The sequence below is a fragment of the Pseudonaja textilis genome, chromosome 2, assembly GCF_049901715.1.
Source record: "Pseudonaja textilis isolate UNSWEBS1 chromosome 2, rPseTex1.2, whole genome shotgun sequence".
NCBI classification, from domain to species: domain Eukaryota; kingdom Metazoa; phylum Chordata; class Lepidosauria; order Squamata; family Elapidae; genus Pseudonaja; species Pseudonaja textilis.
This window is the reverse complement of record NC_141991.1, coordinates 85,885,539-85,908,737: the sequence shown is the minus strand read 5'-3', so window position 1 is coordinate 85,908,737 and position 23,199 is coordinate 85,885,539. Positions and strand designations below refer to the sequence as shown.

The 23,199-nt window shown below is 36.0% G+C and overlaps 1 protein-coding gene across 2 annotated transcripts in view; it reads left to right on the top strand.

Moving 5' to 3' along the window:
• CPEB4 (cytoplasmic polyadenylation element binding protein 4) overlaps window positions 1-22,997 on the top strand; it is a 59,634-nt gene extending 36,637 nt beyond the window's left edge. The window contains exons 4-10 of one of the 2 annotated variants that reach the window (XM_087924509.1): window positions 5,585-5,608; window positions 8,496-8,669; window positions 10,288-10,377; window positions 11,347-11,465; window positions 12,938-13,052; window positions 13,260-13,441; window positions 18,483-22,997. In XM_087924509.1, coding sequence (XP_087780635.1) covers window positions 5,585-5,608; window positions 8,496-8,669; window positions 10,288-10,377; window positions 11,347-11,465; window positions 12,938-13,052; window positions 13,260-13,441; window positions 18,483-18,710 — 932 coding nt within the window. In that variant the 3' untranslated portion in view covers window positions 18,711-22,997. The remainder of the gene's footprint in view (window positions 1-5,584; window positions 5,609-8,495; window positions 8,670-10,287; window positions 10,378-11,346; window positions 11,466-12,937; window positions 13,053-13,259; window positions 13,442-18,482) is intronic. The other variant, XM_026696392.2, reaches the window with a different exon arrangement.
• Window positions 22,998-23,199: the final 202 nt, after the last annotated feature.

Sequence of the window (23,199 nt, the reverse complement as noted above, 5' to 3'; positions counted from 1 at the left end):
TGCTTTGTTTCTCTTACAATTAACAGATTGATGAGAAAAGAATAGTGGTGCTAACAACATGTAACTCATTGCTGGAGTTAATATTCATTAACTTTAATAACAGATATTTTAGAAGTAGACTACAAAAATAATTCAGATACTGGTTTAGTTTACAGTAATCAGTTTTGTCCCCCCAGTATTTCTAATAAAGATGGTTATGTTGAATGCCCTGATAATAAGAGCTTTCTTCAATAGATGGTTATTGAAAATGTCAGTTCAGTATACCATGCTGTGAGAAAAAGACAAAATCAGCAAGAGGGAATAGAGAATGCCAGTTTTAAAACATACGGGGATTTTCAGTAGCTTTGAGAACTAATTAAAAGTGCTGGCGTTAATAATTAAAAAACGAAACTATCAGGATCTAAGATATTTTTACAGCTTCCTTCTTCAATACTGAAGAAGATGCTTCTTGTATTTTAAGACCTTTCCATAAGATCGGCTCCTGGTCACAGAAGTGTTGGGAGTATATTTGGAAAAAGCAGGATAAAAATGGCATTACACTCTTCCATCTGTTTGCTAGATTGTACATGCTGGGGAAATACTTTTTTTCTTTATTTTTAGCTGCCTTTGTGCCCTCTGCATTTGATGGGTTTTTTAAAAAAAATTCTTTTAAGTTGTATTGTTGTTTACTACTCCTTAAAGAGTTAAACCAGTTTGTGTGCTACTGCCAATGTGGTTTTGAATCACCTGGCAGAATATACATGTTTTAATAAAAAGTTAATCTGATAAAATAGATGGGTATTATCCTCTGACTGAAGATAAATCCTGGACTAAATCTAAGAGCCAAACTGGACAATAAATGCCTGCACTTAATGCTGCCGCACCTCCTCCTTCTTTTTCCCCTTCTCCGGATATTCCGGATTTTCCATGTAATGAATAGTTTCCTGACTTTCCATGGAAGAAAAATCAGGTACATTTATGTTCACATTATATTTTGTAATCATATTAGTGCATTTATCACTTTTGGGTGAACAAACAGTATACTCTTGCTTGCTGACCGATCTGTCTGGCTCCTCTTCCAATAGGTTTTGAACTTGATTATGGCTTGTTAGAAGAGAAAGGAGTCAGAATTCCTGGTTTACGCATAATACATTGCAGATCCCACACTTCTATTTTATTTCGTTTAGCATTCGGAGCCAAATCAAACTTTAAATTAATATGATATCCAAATGTGTTCATTGTTCATTTGGCTTTAAGAGTCAGGTTTATTTTAGGTTATCTATTGAAAGTTGGTAAAATTGACATAAAAATTAGAGGCATTTTAATTCATAATTCAAACTCTCAAGCGTCACACTTTACAAACCTCAGTGTTAGAATACTGTATCCAGTGTAATTAATTGCCATTTGGTGAGTGCACACTTGCTTAAAGGCTAGCCTTCATCATCTCCTCTTTGTTAATTTTCCTTAGTCTTGGTTTGATGGATTTCTGGTTAGATACAATTATCCAGTTAACATGTGTTGGGACAGGTTTGCTTCCACAAGTTTCATAAGCAACCAATTACAACCTTTAGGTGTTCAAGGATTTTTGTTTTAAGAACTAAAATGTTTGCAAATAGTTTGATAATCTGAAAATTAATGATGTCATTAATAAAAAAATGATATTTGTGTGTATGTATGTGTGCGTATGCATGCGCAGAATGGGAGGAACCTGCATCTTTTAAATAAACAGAATTGGTGGCCTATTCAGTTGGTTGAATTCTTAGGAATATACATAAGTAACTTGTAGTGCCAAATGGCTACACATACTATGTAGCAGCCATTTTTATTACAGTGTTTCGCACAGTAAAAATGTAAGCCACAAGTGACTTATAAACCTGCTTAAATGCTTTCTAATTAATTAATGCAAATTGTCAATCAATCTGGTTTGATACATACTACCATGACAGCACTTGCCTAAGTGCCAGAAAAAAATGTCATGCATCTCTACTATCTGAGATTCTTTAATTGAGCATGCTAGGGTCTAAACTTGAAAACTTCAGCAGACAAAATATGCAGCAGTGGAAATAGTGATCCGATTTTGACCTTTTGACAGAAGTTTGAGAAGTTTATCTTTTTGGCAGAAGATATTTCATGATCTATTTCTATCTTTCACAGTTTATGAGTTTCTCTCAAAAGGGTATTCCTGGGAAACAAGTTGGTGTGTTAAATATTTCAATTTACCCAAAGGCTTAACTAGGTGCAGTATTACATAATGTATTGAGAGGAAAGTGTTTCAGTTGTTTGGTACAATAGCTCTGTTCTATTCAGGAATTCTTTTGCTCCTCCATATAAATTTCTGTTGCTAAAACTCTATTGAACCATTATGATTTCTCTTGTACTGACTGCCTCACAGCATTTTTTCATCTATCTTTAGTTGTCAGTTAAATTCTTCTGTATCTATTTTGATTGCTACTCAAACCCCTGCTAATTTTTCTTTCTACAATGTACAATTGTTGGTCCTAAATAGGTAGGTAAACTACAAGATAAACGGGATATTATCATCATAATCTATCCTGTTAAAATTATATTAATATTTAAACTCTATTTCAGCGAGTATCTGAACTTACCTACCTATCATAGGTAGTTCAGTGCCATTTTAATGGCCTCCCTTTATTGATTCTAAATTAGATTTCATATTTATATCCAATCATTCTAGTTTCTTGTGTGTGTTCATTTGTGTATGCGTAAGACATTTTCCTTTGGGAATAATAACTACCTTGGCTTGCATTTATGGACATGCTTATGTAGTATTTGGTTAGGAGAACAATGGATTGGAACAGTTATTTTAAAAACTGGATAGTATAAAATATTTTTCAGTGTTAAGATAACATAACAGCATGCATCCACTCATACATATCATATATGCATGCTTTTATGTCATAAAGTTTCTCCTGACGTTCACTTGGAATCCACGACTATGTCCTGCATTCTGAAGTCAATGGAGAACTGGAATTTGAAGAGTGCTGTCATAATCTCCATCAGTATTTTTTTCCTCAGTGCTAACCATTCCCAGTTCCTTTAATTTCTCTATGTAGGACTTCATTTCTAGCATCCTGATTATTATGCTTGTTGCTTTTCTCTGAACATTATAAAGTGAAATCCCCCCAAAATATATATTGCTAGGATCATTTTTTGTTCCAGCATTATATTTTTTCCTGTAAGAATTTAGAATCTGGGTATATCTACTTTTTGTTTGATGAAAGTATTTTTAATGTAATCTGTATGATGGCACTTTTCTTGATTAACCAAAAACTCAGGGAAGGAAATTCTTCAGTAAATAAGACAGATATTCCACCATGTCAAAAACATCTTGGGAACTTTCATGAACTTCCTCTGAAACAGTGTGTTTAAATCCATCAAATAATTGAAACTTAAATCTAACTTCAGTTGGAGCAGCTTGAAATTTATAGAATATTTCCAATAGGAATAGCATATTCACCCTAATCACAGACATGTTTTGAAGCATTGCTTCTAACATCCTATAGATGATAGAGATATGGGCATTATAGATTTACTATATCAGTAAATTAAAAAAAAAGATGCAAATGATTAATATTTTGAAATTGTACTTTGATTCACGAAGTTTTGGAATCTGTAGCAGCAAAACTTCCTGCAACTCTCTCTATCAGATTTTTGGGTGTGGTTACTGTCACAATGTTTTTATGGCACACAAGTGACAGAACAGTCTGGCATTTTAACAATACTGTTATGGGCCTCAGTAGGAATTGCAGCTATGTTGACCAGCCTGTTAATGCACCAAGCAAGGAAAGCTGTATTGTACATTTAGTTTTGTTACTCAGCTATAGACCACAAACATGATTAATGGCTTTTTAGGTAGAGAACACTTTGAAGACCACTTGAGCTTCTCTAAGCACATACAAGGTGGTCTGTTGTAGCTGTGCTTTTATTTTAAGAATTACAGAACCACTCTAGGCCTTTCTGCATCTATAAACAATGGAATGCTTGATGTGAAGAGAAATAATTGTCAAGACCCACTTTCCAAAAGGTCTGTGCTAAGATTTAAACTTCTATCAGCTAAACAGTTAACAGTTTTCCTTAGTTCCACTTCTCTGAACAAGCTTTTAATTTTGTTTCATTGGGCTTTGACTCTTCTTGAAGGGTATTCTAATTTGTCTAAGACTTTAAGAGAGAAAGAAAGAAAGAAAGAAAGAAAGAAAGAAAGAAAGAAAGAAAGAAAGAAAGAAAGAACTGATGCCAAGTAGTAATGCGAGTGACAATAAATATGGTTGAGCAGGGCATGTTAAAAAGAAAGTCAGCAGAAGTTTAGGAAGAATTATTTTTTCTCTTCCTTCTCCTCTCAGAGTTAATGCAAGCGATTCTTAAATAGTGGATTGGGAATCTTTTTTTACAGCTAGATACTCTATTAAGGACATTATGACGCATGAGATTATCTTGGTCCTTGAGAATTCTAGAAATTACTTTAAAAAAAAACTGTTTGAGGATTTCATACATTGAAGAGCTTTTAGCATGATATATGAATTGATGCTTGGAGGGATATAACCAGATTGTAAGATTGTTTTTTTTCCTTTTTCTTTTTCTGATCGACATCATTGGGATGTGGCTGTTAGTAAGCATTGCAAGCTAGCATAGGGTGAGAAACATAGACAGATAAGATTAAGGCTGTGCATGGTCCTTAATTCTTTTGACCTCACCTTTCCCAGGCATTTCAGCCCTGTTGTTTCCTGCCATGCTGTGAAACTCAAGAACAGTGGGAGCATTAAAAGCAAGCTTAACATAGCAGTTAAAACCTGAATACTTTCCTCAAGCCCCTTTCCCCCCATTTTAGCTCCATTTGGCTTTGGCCACAAGCATAAATAAGATTTGTGTGACTACTTTGTATCATGTCCCCAGCTACTTTCTCCCAAATGTTCAATGCAGTAGCTAATTTTTTTTAAAAAAATCCCACCTCTGACCTCAAGCGTTGATACTATTTTTACACAGGCAAAGCTAAAGAACAATCAAGTACTGTAAAAGGAGTCCCAGTGTTGTCCATAGAAAGCAATCCATTGTAATGTTTGTTTTCTAGTCTACAGAGCATTTCAGTTATTTAGCCCAACGGCTAACATTGTTTAAAACCAGCTTGCTAAAGGGTGCGATAAACATGTTAATGTTTCACAGACATTAACATTCCTAACTCTGGATTCATGGTAATCACATGGTCAATTGCTTCCCTTGTAAATCTTAATTGAAGATATTGGCTCACTGAAAACAAAATATGATTGTTAAGAAACTGATAGACTGATCAAAATCCAAGGTTGCAGCCTCTTAGAAATACCAGATATGCTAATAAAGTTGCAATCCACTGGATACTCTAGTAAGCACAAAGAAGCTGAAAGGTAGTATTTTAAAAATTAGATATCTTTGTTAGCGGTTCTGATGTGTTTGAGATTAAAAAAAAACTATTTTATGTGGTCTGCACTGCACTAATGCTTGAGAACCACTGAGGCTATATGGAGGTGAAATAGCGTATCTTTTTTCTCTATCTCTATTTAATTTTTATTTAACAATGTTTGAAAGGCTGTTTTTCTTCTCATTTGACATGCAGCAAGGACATATGGGAGAAGGCGAGGTAACAACATTCCTCTTTAATTTTCTGATGTTTAAAATGTCTTATGGCATCACTAATGCACCAGCTGTTTCTGAAAGATCAGAAGTTTTTAAAGGGGACAGGTGGATGGGGCAGGCTTCTTCAATGTGCATGCTGTGGTAACGTTACCTACTGAAAGTAGCATATCCCAGAACATGATGGCGAGGCAGAATTAACATAATATATTAAATACAGAGTGAGTGGGTAGCAAATAGTATTTTTAGCAAGAACTTCCAAAATTAAAATACACATTAATGATAGCTTCAGCTGGGTGCTAGTAGGAGAAGAGGGTTTCTTACTTACGGAAGCACCTAAATGACTTGAATTTCCAGGTCTCTCCCACAGGCAACATTAATTGTCATCATAATTTATTGTGGCTGTTAGCACTGGCATTCTTCCAAACATTTTTAATACTTAGTAATGATTTGCATGTCCCTCAAGACGTTGAGCCGTGTGATAGAGGTAATTTCACACTGCATTTCTCTTATCTAACTTCTGTGATCAAGCTGAAATTCTCTGCATCTGAGCAATGTCTTTGTTTTGGGGGGTTCTTCAATAGCATAAAACTGCCTTGCAGGCACTAGCAGGACCACAATATACAGTTTGGGAGATTTTACATCACTAAAAAAGGAAGCCTGGCAATTAAGTCACATAGGTGCTTTTTAAAAATCTGTGGGATGAAAACTAAGATGCTACAACCATATCTTTGAACCGTGCATGCTGACCTAACAATCATAGACAGATGCCACTTTGTTAGCTTCCTCGGTGCTGCCTGGACCGAGATGTTGATGGGGAAATCACTGTAAGAAATCTCTCCCCAAAAAGGGTCGTTGGTTGGAGAATTCATGCTAAAAAGAGGCTCTGCAGCACTATGGAATTCAAATTATTAATTTGAGAGGATTCAGTTTTTCAGTAGAATACAGATCATGAAAATTGATTGGCACAGTGCTTTTTTTTTTTTCTAAATGGAGCTTTTTTTTTTCTTTCTTTCCAGTTTTGGTAGGTTATGGCAAACTGGTAAATTGTTATGACTTCATTAGTGATCAAAATGTTGTCCCCGTGTGCATGTCTATAGTTTCTATGCCTCAACCCTTTCCTGAAGCCAGTGTCAGAGCTACTTTATCAAAGATAGTAAGAGATGGGGAGGGGAGATGGGGATGTTTACTTCTTTGCCCTTTAACTAAGAACAGTGGCTCCAGGATTGGATCCCTGGAACTGCCACTTTCCCTGCACTGCACTTGTTCAATGCTCTTGGTGTGCATGCACACTGGCGTTTGGAAGATGAAATGTCACAATTCCATTTGGTGCATCTGGATTTCACTATTGACTGGTGGTGTATCTTTAGCATTTTATAATACATATAAAAGGAATGACTTCTACAGCTTATATATTGCTATAATTTCAACAGACATAATGTACTGTATACTAAACAACATGGCATCCTCCGGGGAGGTATTAGATAAAGGGACAGGTGTTAATACATGTCTGTATTCATTTCATATAAATGTTAATCCTATATGAACTAGAAAACTAGAGAGAAACCCCAGACCAGTTGTAATGGAATCACTTTTATTCTAAGGTATGTTGTGAGAACAATACTTAACACTAATACAGTAATTACAATAGTAAAAAAGATGAACAGCAAAAATAATGGTGTAATGTTCCTAGATGAGGCACTAACTAGTCTAGTGTAATGTGCCAAGAAAAGAAGTCATTGAGGTCCGGCTCCCCTGAGGTCATTTTGAGTGGTGGTTACATATGATTCTAACTAGAACCATCTTTTTTAAAAACTGTCTTCATCTTCAGGTCCTATTTATAGTTTTGGCAGGTTATAAAATGAGAAGTTACTGCCTCATTTTTGAATTCTTCACCTTAAATCTTCAACTTATTTTTTTTTAACCGTTTCAGTGGTGAGCATGCTCTGGTAATTGTAAAAGCAAGCTTCAAGCAGAAAATAAGCCCTTCTCCTGTTCTCCTTTTAAAAAAAACCCACACAGCATTCTGATCACATTTAATAAGCTCCTGGAAAAGGACAATTTTAATAGTCTTGGGTAAATAATTTACCTGTGGGTACTTGTGGACCAGGGACCATTAACTAACTTATAATTCTGATTTTTTTTATTATTGAAACATATATTACATTTCTTTCCTAGCTATTTTCTACAGAATTTAGAATATACATGAAATAAATAGTGACCAGTATGAGGACATTGACCAAGTTTCATGACCAAGAGGGATGGAACTTGGTTATCCTCAGCATAATAATCCTTTAATTGTTCTTCTACACCAATTATCCAGTTTTATTAGACCTGCCATACTTATTATTCTTATAAGTATGGTTATACTATTAGTATGCCACCTCAGTGAGAATATAGGTAAAAGGGTCCCATCTTTTTCCTCCATTTTCCTTTGGCTTTTTATTACTGTTTTTGTCAATAAGGAGCTGTGAGATTTAAATGTAAGATAGATGTGGAATATTTTACTTGAACTGTATGATTGTATGGATGTGACTAAAATCTTGTACTTGCAATGTCCCAAGATCATTGGGGCTTGATCAATAATTACTTGGTGTAGAATATTTTTGAAGCATATACTTGGGGGAAAAAATAGTCTCTGTGTTTGGAATAGAACATTTGTCTATGACACGCTTGGCATAGTGCACCATTTAATGATACCAAGATTCAGCCAGCTTTTCTGTACAAAGTCATTCAGATAATATTGCGTATCTGTATAATTAATAATGGGTCTTTGTGACAGGAGAAAGAATAAGAAAATAGGCAGCTATTATTCTGTTGGTATATTTTGAGAAATACATATATGCATATTATACATGCACATACACAGACACATTTTGTCTTTTCAACTATAGGTCAGTCCTCCCTGTTCCCAATGGAAGATGGGTTTCTGGATGATGGACGTGGGGATCAGACTCTCCATAGCGGCTTAGGATCACCACACTGCTTCTCTCATCAGAATGGCGAGCGAGTTGAACGGTACTCTCGCAAGGTGTTTGTGGGTGGTCTGCCACCTGATATCGATGAAGGTATATTTGGATATTAGTATTGCCAAAAATACACACCCATGGCCAAATGCGACCCTATGGAAAAGAGGATAATCATGCCAGATTGTAGCATTTTCATGAGCTCACTTTGGGCAGTTTTTCGGGCAGCGTAAATTGTATAAATCTATGAGCTGCCAAATATCCAAGCTTTTAAGTTATGAATTGTGATGATAAGGAGGTGTGGGTTGCACAGTTTATGAGATATGTTTTATACATTTGCTTCATTTAGTTAGATATTATGACATCATAAAACTCTTTATGAAGGTCTTTTATTTTGAAGATGATTATAATAGGCACACATTTTAGTCAGTATCTGATTTAAAATACAATGCAGTGCTTCATCTATTTAAGAGAACGATATATAATGCATTATTTCTTTGCTATCACCATATATTTCACCAGAGGGATGAATTACTGCTGAAAAAAAATCCATTTAAGCATAAGGAACATGCTGGGCATATGAACATTAACTGTAACTGATGGCAATATTTGCCTTGATTTAAAAGTGTACTAGACAAAGGGAATCTCCTTATTTTATTTTAATTTTTAGGCTAATTAGAATAACAGACTGCTGCTTTTTTCAAAAAAGAAATGGAAAGAAATTCTTTAGGGATTTCTAGCTCTATTTTTTAAATCCTGTAATTCTGGGTAATGTATAAATTTAAACGGTATACATAAAAAATATCTATGACATTTCCTTTTCCCCCAGATAAATATTTCTGTTACTTTCATCATGATGAAAACATCAGATTATGAAGAAATAAACTCCGACACAAGTATATGAACACCCCCTCCAAATACCTTAGGAAGAATTTAAGTAAAATAGAAAATGCACATGGGGAGGGCAGATCAAATAATTTTTCAGGCTCTGTGTTGCGTATAAATAGCATTTCAGTCTGTTCCCCAGCTTATTTTAAAATTAAACTGAGTGAAACAATTCCACGGTGCACTTTAAAAAGAATTGTGCATGTGGGTAATATTAACCAGTGTGCAGATCACCTGAGCTGAATTTAGAAATTGAAGAAAGGCTTTGAAGCCTTTGCTTTCTGCTAACGAATCTGCATTTTCGCCTCTGCAGCAGTTACATAATTGCTTTGTGCAAGTGCAGCTGAAGATAGTCTGAGGTCCAGCTCAGATGATGTGCACAGATACAGCTTAGGCCTATGACGTAAGCAGTAGGCGTGACTAGGCTCTGCTACATTCTTTTTCCTTTCTCTCCACCTTTCGCAAGTCCGTGCTGAACAACTTGCTCTTGATGCAAGCTCTGCAAGTTAGCTGTGGGAGAATGCCTGGAGCTAGGCAGTAAAAACTGCTCAAATTCAGTCATTAATTACGTTAAGTGGGTTGCTGCAAATCTTTATTTGTAATCTTAAAGCCACAGCTTTGATATTTAAACCGTTTGCTTTTTTGTTAAATATACAGTTCTTGGATTCAGTTTTTTTCCCTTTTGATGATACTTGCTGTCTCTCATATTTGGGTTGCCTAGTATTACCTGAGTATTATCATCGAATTGCTTAAATTGCTTTATTTGGGACCCTTCCCCTTGAAAAAAAAAGTGAAGATTTTTTTCTCTCTCTTTGTTTGGTTCACCAACTTGCAGATGAGATCACAGCCAGCTTTCGTCGTTTTGGCCCATTGATTGTAGATTGGCCTCATAAAGCTGAAAGCAAATCGTATTTTCCTCCTAAAGGTAACTTTTGTTACTTCATGAATCCCGTCCTTCTCTAAAATTGTTCAGAACAAGTAATAATAGTTAATAATAATAATAATAATAATAATAATAATAATAATAATAATAATAATAATAATAATAATAATTTCTATAAAAGCTATGTTAGTTGAAAGATTATCTCTCCTCATGAAAATATGTTATTAGTGTTAGGAAATTTTCCTAATAGGAAGAGCTGTGGACTCTTCATTGGATCTGTTCAAATAGGGGCTGGATAGCCATCTGCCGTAGATGCTTTAATTCTGGATTTCTGCATAGAGCGTAAAATTCAATGTGATAGTCTGAACCTTGCAATTTTATGATTCATAGAGTGAATTTTATCATTTGAGATTTTAACATGGACGTCTCTTCAACACATTTTCTATTATAGACCTGAATTTCCATGATCACAAAAGCATATTTCAATACTACTGCTAATCTTAAAGTTATATGAAAGGCTCATTAGTCCACCTTCTTATTTGAAGTGTTTTGTCATTGCTGTTTTGACTCCATTTTACTTCTGATCTTCAAGTTGGCGCTTTTTATCTACACTTTTCACTTTTTTTAGTTTGAACTTTTTATCTACTGTTCAACTTGTTTCCCTTCCTGTTTTTCCCCCGTGATTTCTTTGGTTTCTTTAATCCCCCTTCTCTTTCTTCTCTGTACAGTAAAGCAGTGACATTCAGATTAAATTTCATTCTAAGGAAGGAATGGATGAAGTTTTGTAATGTATTTGTTATGTCTCAAATAATAGCATTTGGGTTAGACTATACCTACTCCTATTTTGGAAAATGACCCTCGCCCCACCCCACCAACCTCTTTTGTTAAATATGAAACCATGATTTTCCTTTTTTTGGCATGGTTATATCTAAGTACACACAAAATAGAAAGTTTCAATACATCATATACTATATATAGTGAACAAATCATGTTTCTTTCTTCTCTATCTAGGATATGCCTTTTTGTTGTTCCAAGATGAAAGCTCTGTACAGGCTTTGATTGATGCATGTATTGAAGAGGATGGAAAACTCTACCTGTGTGTTTCTAGTCCCACAATTAAAGATAAACCAGTATGTGGCTTGGAGATATATGAAGTTTTCAAATTATATATGTAACTATATATATATATGTATATAATGTATGGTATTCAGCTTTGTTCGGGTATTTTCCCACGTCATTATAGTTGTGCTTTTAAAACAGAAACGGCTGTGAAAGTCTGACTCACAGACAAACACAATACACAAGCCTGATGATGGCAGGTGAGATTCTGCCGAAATGTTGCTACAACTTTAAAAGCACAACTTTAATGATGTGGGAAAATACCCGAACAAAGCTGAATACCATACATATAAATACCCGTGAAAACTTAAGAAAACAAATATATATATATATATATATAAAACTACAAATTATGTGTATAAGTATTATTCATATACTAGAGAAGCATGTATGTCCATGGTTTTTCACTCAGGAGGAACAGGATTTGTTTTTCCTTTCTCCTTGAACTATTGAGTCTCGGGCACTACACAATTGTTGCTTATCAAACTGCAAGTTCAGGGTCCCCTGCACTATAATTTACTGTTTAGTCTCAATGCCCTCTCTTTCCGTATGGATTATTTTTTGAAGTTTTTCCATGCACATTTGGTCCTCACCTCTGTGCACAAGCCAAAATCTGGACAAATCAAAAGGAAGAAGCATAAATGGAAGAATTTTGGGAGAATTCTTTTTGGGAAGGAGTGTTAATTTTATCTATAGAAGTTAATTGGGGGGAGAGTGGATTTTGTCTGTAGTGGGATCATGATAAAGATACAGATTCTATTATAGTTTCTATTGAGACTCTGTAGAATACTTACATGGTTATTTTGATGGTCAAGCAGGTGTTGGGCATCTCCATCCTGCAGACTAAATACTGGGGCTCTGTAGCTCTTTGAATCTGAAGGAAAAATGATGCAATAGTAACATGACCAGGACTTGTGAAGAGCTTCTTAAAGCAATTCCTCTTCTCAGCAATTCCTTTCAGTACCTTCATGGTTATTTAATAAGGCTCTGGGATTCATTCAAAGGGAAGCTTTGTGAAGTAACTTCCCCTCTGAATGTCTTGATTATAATGTTGAGGTGCTATCTTCCTCTTGGAAGCTGGCAAAGCCTCTTTGAGGATTTCCTATCATTTGACCAAATATGTGCATGCACAGATGACACTTCTGTTAATGGATCAGCTGAAGCAAATGGATAAATAACAGCAGAGGAATGTGGAATCTCTCTGTTCTCTATATTACTGGGATGTGACTTGTATTGCTGTGAGTTCTAGGCCTCACTTAGGCATGAAAACCAGCTGGGCGACTTTGGGCCAATCACTCTCACCCAACCCACATCACAGGGTTGGTTTTGCAGGGAAAATATGAGGCAGGAGTATTAGGTATGTTCATTGCCTTGAATTGATATACATGATCAGGCACAAAATAATAATGTGTTACTGCTATGAAAAAAATCCATTCTGATTCATAGTTAGAACTGTATATAAAGTCCTGTTTTCTACTTGCAGGTTCAGATCCGACCTTGGAATCTTAGTGACAGTGATTTTGTGATGGATGGCTCACAACCTCTGGATCCACGGAAAACCATTTTTGTAGGCGGAGTTCCACGACCCTTACGAGCAGGTATGGAAATTGGCTTGTTGACTTTGTCCAAGTGACCTTGCTGTTGAGAATTTCTGATATGGAAATATGCTTATTAACTTTTGCTGACGTTCTCATTGTTTTCAGATAGAAGAACAGAAATTTAGATAGAAGAGTAGAAACTCCATTGCCCAGAGCCTAGGAAAAAAAGGGGGATTTATGTGCATATTTGTTGTTACTATATTTTAGTGGAGCTTGCAATGATAATGGATCGGCTGTATGGAGGAGTTTGCTATGCTGGAATTGATACTGACCCTGAACTGAAGTACCCAAAAGGAGCTGGGCGTGTTGCATTTTCCAATCAACAGAGTTATATAGCTGCTATCAGTGCCCGCTTTGTTCAGCTGCAACATGGAGAGATAGATAAACGGGTAAGTACTAGAGCATATTCTATTTATTACACAGCATTCTTTTCTTGGCTTATGTCCATATAAGTGCCGTTTCATGATAGGAACAACAAAAACAACTGTTTAAATGCAATGCTGCCCCCCCACCCCCCCAGTCATCCAAAATATCAAAGAATTGATTTTTTTTACTGCCTTTTGAGTCCAAAGCCAGTTGTTCCCTTTGGAGCCTTTTCTACCGGCACAGAAAATAAGCCTGTGCTTTTAGTGTTATCCTTTTACATCTGCATGACTTGCTTACTATTAGCCTTTCTTTCACCCTGCCTGAATGCTTTGTAGTAGAACAGGCAGCTGCTTTATCAGAGCTAAAGGCATGCAGCTCCAGTATGTTTCTGCTGGATTTCTAAGTTTCCTTGCACACATTCTATTTTAATCCAATATAATCTGTACAGCAACAATAGTCGATTATTTAAACATCCATCTCTGTTAATGTTCAACACATTTTCACAACCCAAGTCAGCAGCACTAAGAATATCTTTGCAACATAAATTCACTTCTCCTTTTATCACATTGACATATACGCTGGAAAGAAGATTGGAAAGAAATGTGTTGTTTTGACACTGTGTAAGACAGCATTCCCAACCTTATGCTCTTCAGATGTACTGAGATTTTTAACTCCCAGAATTCCAAGCTAAAAGCTGTCTGGGAGCTACAGTCAGGTTGGGGAAAGTTGGTGTAAGACGTTATGAACCATTTCAATTTTTGTTACACTGTTTTTCTCTTTTCTGGCAACTTAAATTGTTCTAACCCAGTAATTTAGAATGATGCCATTCTTAGATAGAAAAAGTAAAACGATTATTGATTTGTGTGGCTTGTCTTCCAGTTCTGGAAGGCACGTAATGTTCTACTTCTGGATATGTAATGTATTACTGACAGAATCTAAGCAAGAAGTTAAAACATTTCTACCATAGCTTTTAGTAAGGTGAATTGATTCATAGGTAAATGTTGCCATTATTAAAGCTGTGGGTTTGGCACATGTACACTTGAGAGAAATTAATAAAGAGTAGCTCTCCCATTCCTGTGTTTTAGATTTTGATATAATATGATCAAGGACTTCCTTAAATATATCTTCTTGAAATTCAGAATTTATCTGTGGACATACATACTTTAATAGTCACAGATACTTTACATGTATAGAAATGTATACATATATGTATACACACATACATACAGAGTTATTAAATAACATTTATAGCCAAAGCATTTATTCACATGATGTGTAAATGGAGTCAGGGTTAATTAATTGGTTTATGTTTGCATTGGCAGTTAAATTTGAACTATTTGATACAGAATATCTTTTGAAATTTATTTTAAATAGCAAATGAATTCTCCTACCTTCTAATGGTGGAAATGGTACGAATAAGTTGTACTTTCCAATTTTTGTGATTTTGAGCCATTTTTGTGATATTCAGCTTTGTTCGGGTATTTTCCCACGTCATTATAGTTGTGCTTTTAAAGTTGTAGCAACGTTTCGGCAGAATCTCATCTGCCATCATCAGGCTTCTGTATTGTGTTTGTCTGTGAGTCAGGCTTTAACAGCTGTTTCAGTTTTAAATTTGGTACTAGCCTATGCTGTGCCAGAATGGTTTTTTCTTCATCCTGATTAGTTGGGAGACTTGGTCTATGTTTATTGGTCTTGGAGTTTGCTGTGTTCTGCTTGATTGGTGTTTTTCATATCTTCTGTCTGTTTTCTGGCTTTTTTTGTCTTGATTGGCTGGCAACATTGTGTTTCCTATATTGGAGGCTTTTAGTGTGGCTTGGTTCCGAATAAATGGAGGGCTTTCATTTATTAGGAAGCTAGGTTTCATCTGGGTGCCTGGTTGGGGTGTGTTTGAGCTGGAGGTATCAGGGGGAGTCTCTTTGTGCCCAGGTGTTTGGCTGGCTTGTGGTGTGGAGATTTTTTTGTTTGAGAGTGCAGGCTTCCAGATAATTGACAGTCTGGTGGAGTCAATTATCTGGAAGCCTGCACTCTCAAACAAAAAAATCTCCACACCACAAGCCAGCCAGACACCTGGCACAAACAGACTCCCCCTGATACCTCCAGCTCAAACACACCCCAACCAGGCACCCAGATGAAACCTAGCTTCCTAATAATTGATAGCCGTCCATTTATTCGGAACCAAGCCACACTAAAAGCCTCCAATATAGGAAACACAATGTTGCCAGCCAATCAAGACAAAAAACCCTACAAAACAGACAGAAGATATTAGAAACACCAATCAAGCAGAACACAGCAAACTCCAAGACCAATAAACACAGACCAAGACTCCCAACCAATCAGGATGAAGAAAAAACCATTCTGGCACAGCATAGGCTAGCACCAAATTTAAAACAGAAACGGCTGTGAAAGTCTGACTCACAGACGAACACTATACAGAAGCCTGATGATGGCAGATGAGATTCTGCCGAAACATTGCTACAACTTTAAAAACACAACTATAATGACGTGGGAAAATATCCGAACAAAGCTGAATACCATACATATAAATACCCGTGAAAACTTAAGAAATATATATATGTTTATATGTAGGTCTAGGTGTGTTCGGGTCTTTTCCCATGTAAGATTAAGAGTATCTTGGCAACGTTTTGGCGAGGTCCCACTCGCCATCCTCAGGCTGGTGCTTTCGGCTTTGTGCCAGTGCAAGCCAAAAGCACCAGCCTGAGGATGGTGAGTGGGACCTCGTCAAAACGTTGCCAAGATACTCATAATCTTACGCGGGAAAAGACCCGAACACACCTAGACCTACATACCTGTACCCGTGAAAATCTACGAATGTATGTATGTATGTATGTATGTATGTATGTATATATATGGATCTTTGGTTATTCGGGTTTTCTCCCGTGTAAGATTGGAAGTATCTAGGCAACGTTTCGATGAAGTCTCGTTCATCATCTTCAGGCTTGTGTCTTCGGCTCAATAATCAGAGAAGCCATAGAGATAGAAAACCCCCCATACAGCATGAATAAACGAGATGACACCTCCCGCCTACCAGCCATTTGGAAACCCACCCTCATGAACAGATGAGTACCTAACATGAAGACTGACATCAGACCCACACCCATGAGGGCCACACAAGATGCCACCACCACACTTCCACGTAGAAAACAGACTCACACCCACACAGAAGATGGGACATGACCACGGACCAGAAGCTGCACTGCAGCTGCATCACTACCCACTTCAAACCCCTCCGAGCCATACATGAAGCGAACTGACACCCACCATGAAGATGCGGCACGACCACGAACTTGAAGCCAAACAGCAGGATCACAGCTCACCAGCTCAAATCCCCCAGCAACTAAGACTAACCTGAGCACAACCAAGCCCCCACCTGAACAGAACACGCCTCCAGCCAATCAGAACATAGCCAAAACCCCAACCAATGAGAACACACCACCACCCAATCAGAACACAGCCAAGCCCCCACCCAATCAAGTCACACCCCCACTAGCAGTTAAAAGGAAGAAGCAGCTGCAAGTTCACATCACTCTGAGAAGCACAGAGCCGAAGGCACAAGCCTGAAGATGATGAATGAGACTTCATCGAAACGTTGCCTAGATACTTCCAATCTTACACGGGAGAAAACCCGAATAACCAAAGATCCACATACAAATACCCGCAAGAACCTCAGAAAACAAATTATATATATATATATATATATATATATATATATATATATATATATATATATATATATATATAAAATAATTAATATAATATAATAATATGATATGATATGATATGATATGATATGATATGATATGATATGAGAGAGAGAGAAGAAAGGGGATGTGAATCAATAGAGTTCCATATTGAAAGGACCCTCCTACTCTGCATTATATTTCAGTATTTCCAGCCTTGGCAAAGTCAACGTGTTTGGACTTCCATACCTAGAATTCTCAGCAATAACTATGATGGTTGGAGAATTCTGGAAATTGAATTCCTATAACAATCTATGATTGGAAAATTCTGGAAACTGAATCCCCATATGCCAAAGTTACAAAACAATGCTAAGGCTCTTATATGACTATTCAGCTTTTATCTTTGTAAAAAAAAAATCAAGGGGATCCATTTGTAGATCCTCCAAATTGTGAAATTGTTTATACAGAACATTCCTACAAATGAATTTTAAATAAAGGAAAGGGGTAAAGATTTAATTTCACCAAAACATTCTAAATCTCTAATTCTCAGGGAATGTCTCATTGTACTTCAGAGTGATTCAGTATGATCAGAATTGCCTTGAAATAATGTCAATTTAGTACAATTACTAATTTAATCAGATTCCCCTAGTGCAGTGTTTAAATAATGGGTACGATCAGAGTAAAACCTACCTAATTTGAGGAGTCTTTAGTTGTTTTATCAGACAAACACCCACCTCAGCAGAAAGTATATATTGTGAAACCCAAAGTTAATTTGATAGACATCTTAAATAATAGGGAAGTGCCATCATGTACAGGATGTGGTAATGGCCACAAGCTGGGATGGTATTAAAAGAGGGTTAGGTAAATTCGTAGAGAGTGTAGCTTTATGAAATATAACTCAACAAAAGAAATGTAATTACCTGGGGTTTTTTTTTTCCTTGTGTTCTCCACATAAACTCAGAACATGAGGTATTTTCCAGACCCCAATTTTATTCTTTTCACCTTTGAGTGATAATGACTGGTATATGCTTGTCCAGTGAGTTGAAAGCTGAAGCCAGCCTGTCAGGAACAGTATTTACTACTTTTTTGATAGAGACCATACAACAGGGAAAGGCTACCGTTTTTCTGTTTTGCTTGTTCAGACAGTACTAGGAAAAAAGATCATGAGCTAGTTCCATGTCTAGTCTGATCTAGCAAAGCTTTGTTCACTGTGCAGGAGAGTGTTTACTGAGGTATCTGTAGTATGTATAGCTGGATGGTAGAAATATAGGAAGAGAAGGAAAAACAACAACACCTGGACTACACTTTTCTCTAATGAGGCCAAACTTAAGAAATGTATGCGTTTTCTCTCCTTCTTTCATCACAGGTGGAAGTTAAGCCATATGTCTTGGATGATCAGCTGTGTGATGAATGTCAGGGGGCCCGTTGTGGTGGAAAGTTTGCTCCATTTTTCTGTGCTAATGTGACCTGTCTGCAGTATTACTGTGAATATTGCTGGGCTGCTATCCATTCACGCGCTGGCAGGGAATTCCACAAGCCCCTGGTGAAAGAGGGAGGAGATCGCCCAAGACATATTTCATTCCGCTGGAACTAAGTGATTACTGCAGTGTGTTCATATGCAGGCCCTCAAAATAAGTGCACTCTTCTGTTCTCCTGATTCCTTTGCCCTCCCTTCCTAGTCCCTCTTACTCAAGATAGCATGTCCTGCTGTTGTAGTCTGTAACTTAAAAATAGTGTAACAAAAGAATGGCCTATAATCCTATAGGTATTTTGTAGAATCTTGTCATTAAACTTTATGGGGAACTTCTTTTCCTATGGATAACACAGTGCATGGAAGCCAGAGTCTCTTACCTTCCTGGCTCCCCAGAGGACACTGCTTTCCTGCTATCTTTTCTTGAAGGAAGAAAGAACAATATTAAGAGAAATGAAACAATAGAGTATTTTGTTTTTTAATTAAATTATTGCTAATAACAAAATCAATAGACTACTTTTATTAAAGTAACCATGAGATAGGAACACTATGAATCTTATCTGACACTTTGTCCAACCGACCCGCCCTTTCCTTCTCCTAGCCCCCTTCCCTAGCCAAGCCTCTGGGAAGCCTGTTTTCTTGCCACCGATGATTTTATAGCAATGGAAACAGTTAGCTGTTAACTTAGTAACAGAAAAGAGCATGTTTAAAGCAACAAAAATGCATGAGCAAGGTTTAAAGCAGCATTAAGTTTCTTTTTTGTTTGATGTAAGGGTTCTGAAGCTAAATCTTTAGCACAGTATTGTGTCTCACCGTGCCTCCAACTTCCCACCACATTCAAATTTTTACTAATTGAGTAGGCAGAGCTTAGATCTGTGTTCTTCATCCAAGCAATCACATTTTTAAAGTTCCCGAATGTAAATCCTGGGTCAGTTTATAACTGGGGGGTGGGTGGGGAGTGCACTTATTCTTTATTATTGTGGTTGTTGTTGTTGTTTTGAAAGAAATTTCATTATCAGAATACAGCCCTACAAATCCTACCAAAGCTAAAGTAATGACAACTTGTGAACTGGCATGTCCTCTCCTGAAGAACAAATGTATAGATTTTATTTTTGATGGCTATATAGAACTCTATATCCTAATTTACTAATGTAAATCAGAGGCCAGCCTTTGCTCTCCATTTTGACATGAAATACAAGAACCTAAAGATATACCTCAAGAGTACATTTTAATTCCCCCCTTCCCCCCCCCCCCAATACTATTAATCCACTCTTCCAATACATATCAAATTTTGTCTGCTTCTTGAGCTTACTCTGGGATGTGAAACCAGTTCTAACCTCCTAACAAAGCTGTAACCTAGCAATTTATAAGAGGGCAAAGTAAAGTTTGTTTCCAGGGATGTTTTGCACTGTTGGCTGAATGAAGAGGCATGCATGTCTGCAAAGGATATGCTTGTCTTTCAACAGAGAGCAAGTGAGTAAAAGGAATCCTAACCCCCCCAAAAAATTGTTTGGGACTTAGCACAGAACATAAACCGTTGCAGGACTCCAACTTGCTGAGTAATGCATGAAGTGTTATAAACATGTAAGTGGGGAACACAGCATATGTTAAAGCTAAGGCACAAGGTGGTGTTGATTAGATTGAAATACACTTGATGCTTTGTAAATCTTGATAAAATCGATAGGAGGGAATGTATTCATCTCTTAACCACAGTAATGGGGTTGTAGCAGTGTGTAGAAAAAGCCAGTTGGAATCTGAAACTGGCATGATACCACCATAGACTCTTAAACCAAAGACTTGCTTAAGCACAGCTACAGAGAAAAAGCATCCCTTTTGTAAGCTCTCTTCCTCCCCATCCCTTTCCTCCATTGCCAGTTACCTATCAGAGGCAGTTTGGTTTTCAGTACATGATACATACCCTTGTTATTTTCCAAAGGTCAAAATGGAGACATTTGCTGTCTACTTGTCAAGTAGAGAAAGGGAGCTCCTTTTAATGAATCCCTGCAAATATTGACAACAGGAAATGCAAATGGAGAGTGCTCTTTTGTAGACTGTCAGGGACCTTTTTCTCTGAAGTACATAATTATAGTTGGAATATTCCTTTTAATTTTTTAAAAAAATGCTTGTAGGTGGCTTGGGGTGTCTTATTGTGCCGATCCTATCCAGTGAACAGGTGAGATGGGTTACCATTACAAGAAATAACACTGTTTGAGAAGTAGCTTTGAATAATAATTTTTTCCCTTTGTACATGACCTGCTGAATTTCGGTACAGTGTTTTTGTAGCTAACTTATTTTGTCATGCACATAATGTATATTTGTTATGCACTACTTTTGTATATCTTGTTTTTCCAACAGTGAGCATTTTTAGGCACACTTTTCACTGACGGGATATCTCTTTATGCAATACCTCAATTTTTCATATTGCAAAGAGTAGCTTTTTGTACTTTTATTACTGAGAGATCTTCATATACTTCATTTTTTAATATAAATAATTTTAATAAATTTTATTTTCTTATATTCTGCTTTTTATACATTTCAGTGCTCTGCATACATTTTGAATTATGGATGTTGTGCACTGGCAATGCTATTTTAGAATTTGCAGAGAAAAGAAAGCATGTTGCTTAAACATCTTTAGCCCAGCACCAGGTATTTGGTGTACATATAATTTAAGAAATACTTATATGTAAAGTTGAGACTTAAAAAAAAGAAATTTTTAAAAAGCATGAAAGTGACAAATGAGAGAGTTTGTCTTTAGACTCTTGAAATTTAATGCATAAACATAGAGTAGAAGTTTAACAGTAACATCCCAAATTGTCTACTGCTTCTTAATAGATTTTTAAAAATAATACACAAATGCAGATGTTTTTTGGTGAATGTTTAGCCATTTTTAATCTTAACAAATTGATGTTAGGTGTTTGCAGAGATGTGTCTGCGCTTTTAAATCATATTTAAGGAAATAAACTCAAGCCTGCCCAATGGTGGGCATGTAATGTTAGTATGCATGACTAATATTAAAAAATGTTATTCTACTAATATTCACTTGTGGTGATTGTGTGAAAAGCGTGTTTACAGATTATTTGGTTACACTTCAATTTACAGGGCATAAATGATTATCTCTATTACTCTGTACTCGAAATAGTGCTAATATAATATGTCCTTCAGATTACATGGAAAGTGGAGTTGCCATGTCACTCCAAGCATAACTAACATGTAATTAGTTTAAAAATCCTAGGGTATCACTTTATTTTAAAGGGGTGTAAACAAGCATGTCATTTTCTTTCAGAAGCATGGCACTGGCCATGTACTTACAATGTAGTTACAGAGTAATTACATGGTTATTTTTGCAATGTAAAATAAAGTGTTTCTGATTTATTTTATATGTAAAAGAACCCCACTGCCCCGTGCTTTTTTGGTATATAGTATCTACTTCTCCATACACAGACCTCTGCAGAACGCAAATCTAAAACTTGCAGTGAATGACTTTAGTGTTTTATAAGGATGCTGTTGGAAAGACTTGATAATTCACCCCTTTTTGTTTCTTGAAGAGTTAAAGCCTTCTGTTTTAAAAGGTGATTTAAAACTTGAATGTGATGAATTGTGGCAAGTTAACTTCAAGTTATGTGCAATACTTATTTCAGACTTCTGGAAGATCTTTGCAGTGTAATTCTTTGTTTTTAATTGCAGACATTTAAAAATGTCATTTTCTACTGTTCTAGTAAATCCTCTTTCTTGCTGGTGTTTCTAAAGAAAAGAATCAGAAATCAATCTTTCTACTAATGTAAATTTGAGATTATTTTTTAAAAAAAGGAATAAAAGAGGTTTTGGTCATTTGCTTTATTTTATTATCTTATTTTAAAGCTACTGTGATTGATAGCATTGTAAGAATTGGGACAATATTGTATTCAACTGTTTTATTTTTTATATTTTTAAAATTTAAAGTATAATTAGTTTTTATAATTTTCATCAGATTCTTTTGTTATATTTTTTGGAAGTGAAACTTTTAGCAAGTGGGTGTCTAGTTTTTACTAATCCCTAATATGTTTTCCCCAATGTAATGCTCATATTATCAGAAGGAAAAGTTATTTAAGTATGTCAGTTACTTGTACTACTTGGCTGAATTTCCATATAGTTTTTACTGTGTATGGGGAGGTTGTAGTATTTATTATAGCATTTTAAATAAGGGTAATTCATTTTTTATTAAAGTCATTTTCACAATTTAAGTTCATATTTTTGTATGTTCTACTCTAAGTTATAACACAAGTTTCTTTTTTTAAGAGAGTTCATTTGTTGAAGTGCTAGTGGAAAATTAATGTTATTAAATAGTTTGCAAATGACTATTTATAGCAGTATGCATATAATTTTTAAATATTTGTAATGTGAGATGTTGAATGAATAAAACTTTTAACTCAACAGTTGCTTGGTCTATTATTTTGAACTCTTCAAGGCCAAAATATAACTGGTGCTCCTCTGGATGGAATAATCTGCCCTCATTAGGTATTCCATTTATGCCCTCCATTGCTTCTAGATTGTACAAACCAAAACTGTTACTGGGGGGTATGGGAGGCATTTTTTAAGGCTCATTAGCTTAAGGGACAAAATAAGTGCTAAAATC